Below are 11,908 nucleotides of genomic sequence, written 5' to 3'. Positions count from 1 at the left end.
TGTGCGAGGAAACCTGCAAAGACATGGGGAGAACATGCAAACTCCACACAGACAGTGACCAAAGGTGAGAATTGAACCTGGGTCCCTGGCACTGTGAGGCAGTAGTGCTAACCACTGTCACCAATCAATGTTCTTCTCTCAATTTCCACACCAAGGCCTAAGTGCAAAAATCAACGCTAGTGATATAGTGAAGTAACGCTGCACTGTCGGAGGTGTTTTCAATCTTGTCAACGCAAGAATATGGGGTGGAGAATTGTGATTGTGATGGTTTAATCCCAGCAACTTTCAGTTTCTTCTCTGTTTTCAATCTTGTCACTCGAGATTCCAGATCAAACTGATCAGTTTCAAATGAATGATCATTGGCTTTGAATCCAATCTTCTGCTGATGTGTCATTGATTGACAGGCCAAGCAGCCAATCAGGACAATCTCTTGGTGAAATGCAGCCAATCAGCTGATGGGGAGGTGGGACATTTCCAAAGCACTCACCAGACAGAAACGGAATATTCTTAATGTTTATTACCTTTTACACATTGACATTGACAGAAAAAACAGCCCAGCCAGAGGAAGCTGGAGAAATTCACAGGGAGAATGGAGGTTTATTAAAACACTTGTGGAGATTTTCTCAATAACATGAGAATCCTGTCCCTTTAAACAGTGACTAAAGCTTCAATTGTAACTGCAGGGTGAGCAGGAAGGAGGTCTGGTTTACTGAAGCAGACACTTCACAGGGTCACATTATTATTGTACAGCTGACACTCTTCAGCATCTTCCACGGGTTTAACTTGTTATCATGAGTCTGCACTGTCCCCATCAAACACTCCAGGACAGGAACAGCACAGGGTTAATACAGAGTAAAGCTCCCTCTACACTATTGCAAAAACATGCATTAACCTCTGACCCTCAGAAGTGTCTCAGACCCAGTCCCGAGAAGGACGAGAGTTGTAATTCAGTGCTGACAGTGACCTTTGCCCTCCCAGCTCACCCCTGTTCTATTCCAAGTTGTGTCTCCTCTGTGGACTGTCTCTAACACTCTAGGCACATTCTGATCTCCTGACGCTCTTGCTGAGAGGCGAGGAGAGGCTCACGTGGGTGAGGGCACAGGAGAAGCGGGCGTTGGACTCCCAGTCGGAGCCAGAGAGGGTCAGCAGGCTGCTGACGCTGTAGGTGTTGTCTGAAGCTCGCAGGTAGTTGCTGGTCTGAACCCCGTTGGAAATGGCTGCACCATCCTTCTTCCACTTCACCTCCACCTCATCGGGATAGAAGTGATTGGCAAGGCACACCAGGGTGGCAATGCCCTTGGTCTTGACCTCCTCCGGGGAGGGGGGCAGCAGGGTCAGCGTGGGTTGTGAATTCTCACGGGCTGAAAGAGAAGAGAAGGAATTTTAATCGCTGCCATTTTCAGGGATTTCAACTTCCCGAATATTGACTGGGATCAAATCAGTGTCAATGTTTCAACGTTACACAATTCTGCAAATCCATTCCGGGGGAACTGTTTTAACCAGTACGGAACAGTCCCAACAAAAATCATAGAATCCCTACTGTGCAGAAAGAGGCCATTTGGCCCATCGAGTCTGCACCGATAACAATCCCACCCAGGCCCCATCCCTGTAATCCCACATTTTACCCCACTAATCCCTCTGACCGACATATCCTGGGACATTAAGGGGCAATTTAGCATAGCCAATGCACCTAACTCGCACGCCTTTGGACTGTGGGAGTAAACCCACGCAGACACAAGGAGAATGTGCAGATTCCACACAGACAGTGACCCGAGCCGGGAATCGAACCCAGGTCCCTGAAGCTGTGAGGCAGCAGTGCTAACCACTGTGTCACCGTGCTGCCTGGGCCTGCAGCAATTTTAGGAGGTTATTGAGAATGAATCTCAGCATGTGGAAGGTGTATCAGTTGGAGAGAACTTGGGTAATAGTGATCATAATACAGTTAGATTTTGAGTGCTTATTGAAAAAGGGAAAGATCGACCAAGAGTAAAATTTTGAAATTGGGGCAAGGCCAATTTTACGAAACCGGAATTTGTCAAAATGAACGAGAAACAGCGACTTGAAGGTAAATCAGTGTCAGAGCAGTGGGAAGATATTCGAGCTGGAGATAGAGTTCAGAACAAATATGTTCATCAAGCAATAGCGTGGGACATTGCAAGGAGGATAACTAAGGAATGAATAGGGCTGATTAGAGAGCAAAATGATAACTTGTGTTGGAGGGGGAAGGCAAAGAGATGGTTCTGAACGAATAATTTACATCAGATATCACAAATGAGAGGGACAAAGTTGACATTGTAGTTCAGGAGGAGAGAGATTGTGAAATAATTAATTGGATAATGATAGTGAGAGAGGAGGTATTAATGTGCTTATCATCTTTGAAAGTGGAAAAATTCCCAGGCCCGGGTGAAATGTATCCCAGGATGCGAAGGGAAGCACGGGAAGAAATAGCAGAGACTCTGACCATTATTTCCCAATCCTCTCTGGCTACAGGTGTGGTGTGGGAGGACTGGAGGACGGATAATGCTGTACCATTGTTTAAAATTAAAAGCTGATGGGGTCCGAGGGAAAGTGACAAGTTGGATTTCAAAGTAGTTCAGTGTCTGGGGTAAAGGTTTGATTTGAAGCTGGTTGAATCATTTTGCAATGTCACTGAAACATCTGTAAAGAAGGTTACTACAAATTCAGCACTGAAATGGTTAATAGTGAGAGTATTTAAAGACACAGTGTCCCTTTAAGAGACTGTTAACCAGTCAGGAAGCTGGAACTATTGCTCAGTCTGTCTGGGGGAAACAGGTTGAGCATCAACAAATCTCAGATCACACACAGATCAGGAGAACTTTATCCCAGAACATTGCAGCAGACTTGGATCAACACAGTTCACACAGCATTCTGATTGGCTGTCAGTGTAGAAGCTTCTAGATTTCATTTCAAACCTTACCGCACAGCACTTGGCTGAGGTCAAGGGTGAGGCTAGAATTAGTCCCAGTGTCCAGGAGTCAGACAGGGTCACTGCTCCAAATGACAGCATGACCCCTTGAGGGTGCGAGACAGAATTACATTTCTATAGCACCTGTCACCACCTCAGAATGTCCCAAAGTGTTTTACAGCTCATTGGGCACAGCAAGATCCCGGGGAGCAGAGTGAGAATGAACAGATAAGCAGATTTGTAGTGATGTTGATTGGGGGATAAATATTGACCAGTACATCGGGGTGAACTCCCCTGCTCTTCTTCCAATGGTACCATGGAATCTTTCACACCCCCTGAGAGGACAGATATCAGTTTGTCTCATCTGAAAGACGGCACCTCTGACAGTGCAGCACTCGCTCAATACTGCACTGGATCTCAGCCTGGATGATGTGCTCAAGCGTCAGGAATGGGATTTGAAGCCACAACACTGTGACTCAGAGGCAAGAGTGTTAGCCACTAAGGTACGGCTGACACCTCATGCTCCAATAGGCTGCCATCTTCACCCTCCTGCCTCACACTTGGAGGAATGAGGCAACTTGGGGAGGGTGGAGCTGTTCCCCAGCCAGAGAGAGTGTCTTCAGGAGAGAGATGGAGAGCAGATTATGGGAGGCCTGTAGTCTAGAGGGGGGACATTTAATCAGTCACTGACAGGTGCTGAGCCCTTTCCCCATGAGGATTTTGGAAGTGGATGCGGAAAGTGGGAGGTGAACTAGAGAAATGTCTTTGTTGCTGCTGAAACTCTTGCTATCTGCTCAGTCACAGCTAATAAACACACAGACAAACCAGACAAACATCAGTCTGTTTCTGTGGATTCTCTGCTGCTTTCAGTTCAATGAAGAGTGCAGGAGGACATGGCAGGAGCAACAGCAGACATACTGAAAAATGAGGTGTTAACCTGGTGAAGCTACAACACAGGACTGTGTGTCAAACAGCAGAAGCAGCAAGTGATAGACAGAGCTAAACCATCCCACAACCAATGGATCAGATCTAAGCTCTGCAGTCCTGCCACATCCAGTGAATGGTGGTGGACAATTAAACAACTCACTGGAGGAGGAGGCTCCACAAATATCCCCATCCTCAATGACGGAGGAACCCAGAACATCAGTGCAAAAGATAAGGCTGAAGCATTTGCAGCAATCTTCAGCCAGAAGTGCCGCGTGGATGATCCATCTCGACCTCCTCTGGAGGTCTCCAACATCACAGATGTCAGTCTTCAGCCAATTTGATTCACTCCACATGATATCAAGAAACGGCTGAAGGCACTGGATACTGCAAAGGCTATGGGCCCTAACAATATTTCAGCAATAGTCCTGAAGACTTTTGTTCCAGAAATTTCCACGCCCCTTGCCAAGCTGTTCCAGTACAACTACAACACTGGCATCTACCCGGACATGTGGAAAACTTCCCAGGTATCTCCTGTATAAATAGCAGGACAAATCCAATCTGTACAATAACCGCTCCATCAGTCTACGCTCGATCATCAGCAATATGATCTGAATATATCGGCAACACTTACTCTGCAATAACCTGCTCACTGACACTCAGTTTGGGTTCCGCCAGGGTCACTCAGCTCCTGTCCTCATTACAGCCTTGGTTCAAACATGGACAAAAGAGCTGAACTCCAGAGGTGAGGTGAGAGTGACTGCCCTTGACATCAAGGCAGCATTTGACCGAGTGTGGCATCAAGGAGCCCTCGCAAAACTGGAGTCAATGGGATCAGGGGGGAAACTCTCTGCTGGCTGGAGTCATACCCAGCACAAAGGAAGATGGTTGTTGTTTGGGGTTTAACTCTACAATCTATATTAATGAGCTGGATGAAGGGAATGAGAGGATTGTCGCTAAATTTGCTGATGATAAAATGATAAGTAGGAATGCAAGTTGTGAGGAGGATGCAGAGTCTGAAAAGGAATAGAGATAGGTTCAGTGAGTGGGAAAACATTGACAGATGGAGTATAATGTGGGAAAATGTGAGGTTGTCCACTTTGGCAGGAGGATTGAGCAGAATACTAGTAAACTGGAGAGATTCTATCGAGTGATCTGGGTGTCTTTGCATCCAGGAACAGCAAAAAATTAGGAAGGCAAATGGAATGTTGCTCTTCATTCCAATGAAGATGAGTATAAACGTAGGGATGTCTTACTACAGCTGTACAGCACGTTGGGAAAATCACACCTGGAATATCATGGACACTTTTGGTCTCCATACTTAAGGAAGGATAGTAGCATTGGAAAGAGTTCAGAGAAGGTTCACGAGGCTGATTCCACTGAGTAATGGATTGTCTTATGAGGAAAGCTTGAGCAGGTTGGGCCAATACTCATTGGAGTAGAACTAACTCCACCACCTCAGCACCATCTTCACCAGGGCAATTAGGGATGGGTAATAAATGCTGGTCTGTATAGAATCACAAAAAGTAGGAACAGGAGGAGGCCATTTGGCCACTATTCATTATGATCATGGCTGATCATCCAATCAGTAGCCAGATCCTGCCTTCCCCAAAATGCTTTGAGCCCATTCACCCCAAGAGATTTCCCGAACTCCTTCTTGAAAACATGCAATGTTTTGGCCTCAACTGCTTTCTGTGGTAGTGAATTCCACAGGCTCACCCCTCTCTGGGTGAAGGAATTTCTCCTCATCTCAGTCCTAAAAGGTTTACTCCGTATCCTCAGACTGTGACCCCTCAAACTGGACACGCTCACCATCGGGAACATCCTTCCTGCATCTAACCTGTCTAGTCCTGTTGGAATTTTATAGGTTTCTATGTGATCCCCCCTCTCTTATTCTTTTGAACTGCAGTGAATATAATCCTAACCAATCTCTCCTCCTATGTCAGATCCACTATCCCAGGAATAAGTCTGGTAAACCATTATTGCGCTTCTTCTGTCGTAAGAATATCTTTCCTCAGATAAGGAAACCAAAAACTACGCACAATATTCCCAGTGTGGCCTCACCAAGGCCCTGTATAACTGCAGTAAGACAAAATCATGAGGGACAGAGACAGGGTAGATTTGAGGAAACTTTTCCCCTTTTAATAGAATGTTCAAAAGCCAGGGGACATAGATTTAATTTCAGAGGCAGGAGATCTTGAGGGGATTCGAGGAGAAACTTTTTCACCCAGAGGGTGCTAGGAATCTGGATCTCACTGCCTGAAAGGGTGGTGGAGGTGTGAACCCTCACAACATTTAAGAAGCATTTAGATGAGCGCTTGAAACGCTACAGCACACAAGGCGACGGACCAAGTGCTGGAAAAGGGGATCAGAATAGATAGGTGCTTGATGCCTGGCACAGACCGGATGAGCTGAAGGGCCTCTTTCTGTGATGTAAAACTCTATGACACTATGGCTGAGCCAAGATGGCCGAGAATGTAACTTGACCACTTTCTGGAAAATTCTGAGGTGGATTATATTTCATAGATGAGATCCGAGAGTAGATGGAATGTCACACCTGAAAGGTGTCAGGGACTTCTTCAAACAGAAAATAGAAATGCAGATAGCAAAAATGCCAAAGAGTGAATTTTAAACTCCGATTGTTACGGAGACAATGGGGACTGATTGTCACATCTCAGCAGACATCCAAAACCCATCTCCTGTTGAGTTATACCTCAGAATGTGGAAATAGTCTGAGTTCAAAGAAAACTGACTCGAGGGTGAAAGACATGTTTGTTTGTTAACTTTCAGGAAACAACAGGGAAATGGGTTAAAAAACCAACTGCACACCTGAGCTGTGTGTACTGGTGCGGGTGTGACAGAATGTGAGTTGAGACATTCCTCCGGATGGTCCAGTTTCTTCCCACAGTCCACAGGTCTACAGGTTAGATGGATTGGCCGTGTTAAATTGCCCCTAGTGTGTTCTTTAAGTGGATTAGCAATGGTAAATGCGCAGGGTTACAGGGATAGGGTGGGGAGCCTGGGTAAGAAGCTCTTAAGGAGAGTCAGTGCAGATTCGATGGACTGAATAGTCTCCTATTCACGGTGGCACAGTGGTTAGCACTGCTGCCTCACAGTGCTGGAGTCCCAGGTCAATTCCAGCCTTGGGTCACTGTCTGTGTGGAGTTTGCACATTCTCCCCGTGTCTGCGTGGGTTTCCTCCAGGTGCTCCGGTTTCCTCCCACAGTCCAAAGATGTGCAGTTGATTGGCCATGATAAATTGATCCTCGTGTCGGGGGTATTAACAGGGTAAATGCGTGGGATTGCAGGAATAGGGCTTGGGTGGGATTGTCGTCGGTACAGATCTGATGGGCCGAAGGGGCTCTTTCTGCACTGTATGCATTCTATGATTCTATGATTCTGCACTGTAGCGATTCAATGGCGAATAAAGGACTACGTGGACTGTGTAAGGGATCCATTTTAATGAACCTTGTTGTGACCAATCGAGGGCAGAGTTGAATAAAGTCAGGGATCCAGCTGATTACTCCTCACACAGGTGCAAAACAAAATTGGGATCCGGTTCAGGACGTTAACAAACGAGGGATCTTGTCTGAGGACTGGTCACAACATGTACACAGCAAGATCCCACACACAGCAATGAGAACAATCAGCATTTTCAGTGATGTTGGATCCGGGATAAATATTGGACTGAACTCGTCCCAGAGAGAAAGTAACTGAGAGTCTCCCCAAAAGCCTGGAACACTGAAGCCACTGGATTGTGGGCCCTGCTGTAGCTGTTTGTCATCAGAACTTTAGCAAGAGATAAGCAGGGAGTGGAGAGAGCAGAGTGAAAGCTGGGGGAGGTGGCACCTCGGTGTCTCACTGTGCTGGTGCTGTGATCAGTTATATCAGAGAGTGTGACAGGGAGTCCGACTTCACATCAAACTCTGCCTGTGTGTGTCACACTGAGACTGACAGGAGTCTAGAGAGTGATTTCACTCCATGCTGCAGGAATGTGAGCACAGTCTGCAAAAGACCAGATCTCCTCCACACGGTGGGTAAAAGCTGCTTACTTATATCTTGCCGCTTAAAGGGGGGAATGGAAGGAAAGAAATACAGCTGGGCTCCCTGTTCCACACAATGTTCTTCAATCAACCATTTCATTGACTGCAGCTTCCTCACCAACACCTTCAACTATTCAGCATTTGTTTTTGAGAAAGTTTCAGCATTGAAAGGGTTAATAACGGAGGATTGGGCTTTACTTACTCAGTCTGAGTTTGGTTCCTTTACCGAACGTAAGGCACACTGTCAGCTTCCAGTGCAGGAGCTGTACAAAAACCTCTGCTCTCTGCCTCACTCACTCACTCACTCATCTCTTCTCTCTCACTCTTTCTCTCTCTCTGTTTCTCTCTCTCTGTTTCTCTCTCACTCTTTCTCTCTCACTCTTTCTCTCTCACTCTGTCTCTCTCTCTGTTTCTCTCTCTCTGTTTCTCTCTCTCTGTTTCTCTCTCACTCTTTCTCTCTCACTCTTTCTCTCTCACTCTTTCTCTCTCTCTGTTTCTCTCTCTCTGTTTCTCTCTCTCTGTTTCTCTCTCTCTGTTTCTCTCTCACTCTTTCTCTCTCACTCTTTCTCTCTCTCTGTTTCTCTCTCTCTGTTTCTCTCTCTCTGTTTCTCTCTCACTCTTTCTCTCTCACTCTTTCTCTCTCACTCTTTCTCTCTCTCTGTTTCTCTCTCTCTGTTTCTCTCTCTCTGTTTCTCTCTCTCTGTTTCTCTCTCTCTGTTTCTCTCTCTCTGTCTCTCTCTCTCTGTTTCTCTCAATGTCTCAGTGTTTTGTCGGGAGAGTTGAGAATTCTAATTTGAGATGATGAATCTTTCAGCTGCTCTTCATATGTGGACATGGAGAGTAAGAGGGAAACTCGAGGCCTTCAGCGAGCGGTGGACACCACAGGGACTGGAGTGTGTAGTGGACAGTGCAAATAATTTGTCCAGTTTCCTTTCTTGTCTTTATTATATATTATATAAAACTGTGGGATGTGTCAGTACAGGAGGTGGTGCTGTGTGTCCATTATTATATATTATATAAAACTGTGGGATGTGTCAGTACAGGAGGTGGGACTGTGTGTCCATTATTATATATTATATAAAACTGTGGGATGTGTCAGTACAGGAGGTGGGACTGTGTGTCCATTATTATATATTATATAAAACTGTGGGATGTGTCAGTACAGGAGGTGGGACTGTGTGTCCATTATTATATATTATATAAAACTGTGGGATGTGTCAGTACAGGAGGTGGGACTGTGTGTCCATTATTATATATTATATAAAACTGTGGGATGTGTCAGTACAGGAGGTGGGACTGTGTGTCCATTATTATATATTATATAAAACTGTGGGATGTGTCAGTACAGGAGGTGGGACTGTGTGTCCATTATTATATATTATATAAAACTGTGGGATGTGTCAGTACAGGAGGTGGGACTGTGTGTCCATTATTATATATTATATAAAACTGTGGGATGTGTCAGTACAGGAGGAGGTGCTGTGTGTCCATTATTATATATTATATAAAACTGTGGGATGTGTCAGTACAGGAGGTGGGGCTGTGTGTCCATTATTATATATTATATAAAACTGTGGGATGTGTCAGTACAGGAGGTGGGACTGTATGTCCATTATTATATATTATATAAAACTGTGGGATGTGTCAGTACAGGAGGTGGGACTGTGTGTCCATTATTATATATTATATAAAACTGTGGGATGTGTCAGTACAGGAGGTGGGACTGTGTGTCCATTATTATATATTATATAACACTGTGGGATGTGTCAGTACAGGAGGTGGGACTGTGTGTCCATTATTATATATTATATAAAACTGTGGGATGTGTCAGTACTAGAGGTGGGACTGTGTGTCCATTATTATATATTATATAAAACTGTGGGATGTGTCAGTACAGGAGGTGGGACTGTGTGTCCATTATTATATATTATATAAAACTGTGGGATGTGTCAGTACAGGAGGTGGTGCTGTGTGTCCATTATTATATATTATATAAAACTGTGGGATGTGTCAGTACAGGAGGTGGGACTGTGTGTCCATTATTATATATTATATAAAACTGTGGGATGTGTCAGTACAGGAGGTGGGACTGTGTGTCCATTATTATATATTATATAAAACTGTGGGATGTGTCAGTACAGGAGGTGGGACTGTGTGTCCATTATTATATATTATATTAAACTGTGGGATGTGTCAGTACAGGAGGTGGTGCTGTGTGTGGTTGGGGTTTTTGTAAGGCTCTGTATCACTGTGTAGGAGGAGCTGTAACTTTGCTGACAGTAATAATCAGCGACATCCTCATTCTGTACATTGCTGATTGTCAGGATGAATCTTGTCCCAGATCCACTGCCGGTGAATCGGTCGGATATTCCTGTGAATCGTGTTGATGCAGCATAGATCAGCAGAGCCGGCTTATGTCCTTCTTGCTGTTGGTACCAATTCACGTAACTGCCAATGCTTTGACTGGCCGTACAGGTGATGGTGGCGGTCTGGCCCAGGCTCACTGACAGCACCGGGGGAGACTGGGTCATGATGATGTCTCCACTGATACCTGAGGGGTAATAGAGAAACAGAGTGAAGTAAGAACTGTCACAGAAAGACGCTGTACAATGAGATATTGTTGGAGACACTGACTGTTCCTCTCCTTTCAGTATTTTCCCTTCAATCACAAGTCAGGAGAATTGGATTGAAATGGAGAGCAGGAAAATATTCAAGGTGGAAGGAGAGAGATTTGTACCTGCGATGCAGAATGCCAGAGGCCAGAGCAGCTGGATGGCTGAAATCATGGTGTGTGGTCGTGTCCCTGTGCCTGGTTACTGATAAACTCTCCCTTCACTGGGCTCTGCTTTATAAAGCTGCAGCCTGTCAGAGTCTCACTGCCTGTTCCTCAGTCTGTAAATGGTCTGACCCAGAGAAACCACGTCAGCACCTTTCACTTCCTCTTCTTCTCTCTCCCTCCCTCAGTCTCTGTCCCTCAGTCTCTGTCTCTCAGTCTCTCTTGATATCTGTCCCTCAGTCTCTGTCTCTCAGTCTCTGTTTCTCACACACTCTCTCTCTCTCCCTCTTCTCCCTTTCTTCTTGCTCCTGTCTCATTCCCCTGTTTGCTCTCTCCTTCACTCATTCTTTCTCTCTTGTCATTCTCTCTCTCTCTCTCTTCCTCTGTTCCGCTCTCTGTCTCTATCACTTTCTGTCCAGCAGTTCTGTCCGTCTGTCCACTCATCTCACTCTGCCCCAGAAGAGGCACCACCCTCCTGGTATCCACTCTGTCAGTCCCCTCACAATCTGATATGTTTCAATAAGATCACCTCTCATTCTTCTAAACTCCAATGGGTTCAGGCCCAGCCTGTCCAACTTTTCTTCATAAGATAACCCCTCACCCCAGGAATGTGTCGAGTGAATCTTCTCTGAACTGCTTCGAACACAATGATATCCTTTTCCAAATAAGGAGACCTAAACTGTACACAGTATTCCAGATGTGGTCTCACCGAGACCCTGTACAGCTGCAGTAAAACTTCCCTATTTTTATATTCCATTCTCCTTGTAATAAACACCAACATTCCATTTGTCTTCCTAATCACTTGCTGTAGCTGCAGACTAACTTGTTGTGGTTCATGTCCCAGGACAGCCAGATCCCTCTGTAGCACCGAGTTGTGCAATCTCTCTCCATTTCAATAGTTTACTGCTGTTCTATTCTTCCTGCCAAAGTGGACACCTTCACATTTACCCAGGTTATACTCCACATGTTTAGCCACTCACTTCCCCTGTCCCTATCCCTTTGCAGACTCTCTACCTTGTCTTTATAACTTACTTTCCCACCTATCTTAGTGTCATTGGGACATCAGCTCCATTCACTCCCTTCATCCAAGTCATTGATATGGATTGTGAATAGTTGTGGTCCCAGCACTGATTGTTCCAGAACTCCACTAATTACAGCTTCCCAACCCCAAAACAATCATTTATCCCCTCTTTCTGGTTTCTGTTAGCTAACCAATCCTCTATCAATGCTAATATGTTA

At 45.3% G+C, this 11,908-nt stretch overlaps 1 gene segment (V, D, J or C); it reads right to left on the bottom strand.

Annotated features, from left to right (window-relative positions):
- Positions 1-499: 499 nt before the first annotated feature.
- Positions 500-10,771, bottom strand: LOC144497149 (Ig kappa chain V region Mem5-like). The segment is given in 4 exon segments: positions 500-1,361; positions 8,096-8,136; positions 10,156-10,444; positions 10,631-10,771. Coding segments are annotated over 4 exon segments (708 nt in total).
- Between the last annotated feature and the right edge of the window lie 1,137 nt (positions 10,772-11,908).

This window comes from Mustelus asterias, chromosome 8 (genome assembly GCF_964213995.1).
Source record: "Mustelus asterias chromosome 8, sMusAst1.hap1.1, whole genome shotgun sequence".
Classification (NCBI taxonomy): domain Eukaryota; kingdom Metazoa; phylum Chordata; class Chondrichthyes; order Carcharhiniformes; family Triakidae; genus Mustelus; species Mustelus asterias.
This window is presented reverse-complemented; position numbering and strand designations above follow the sequence as displayed.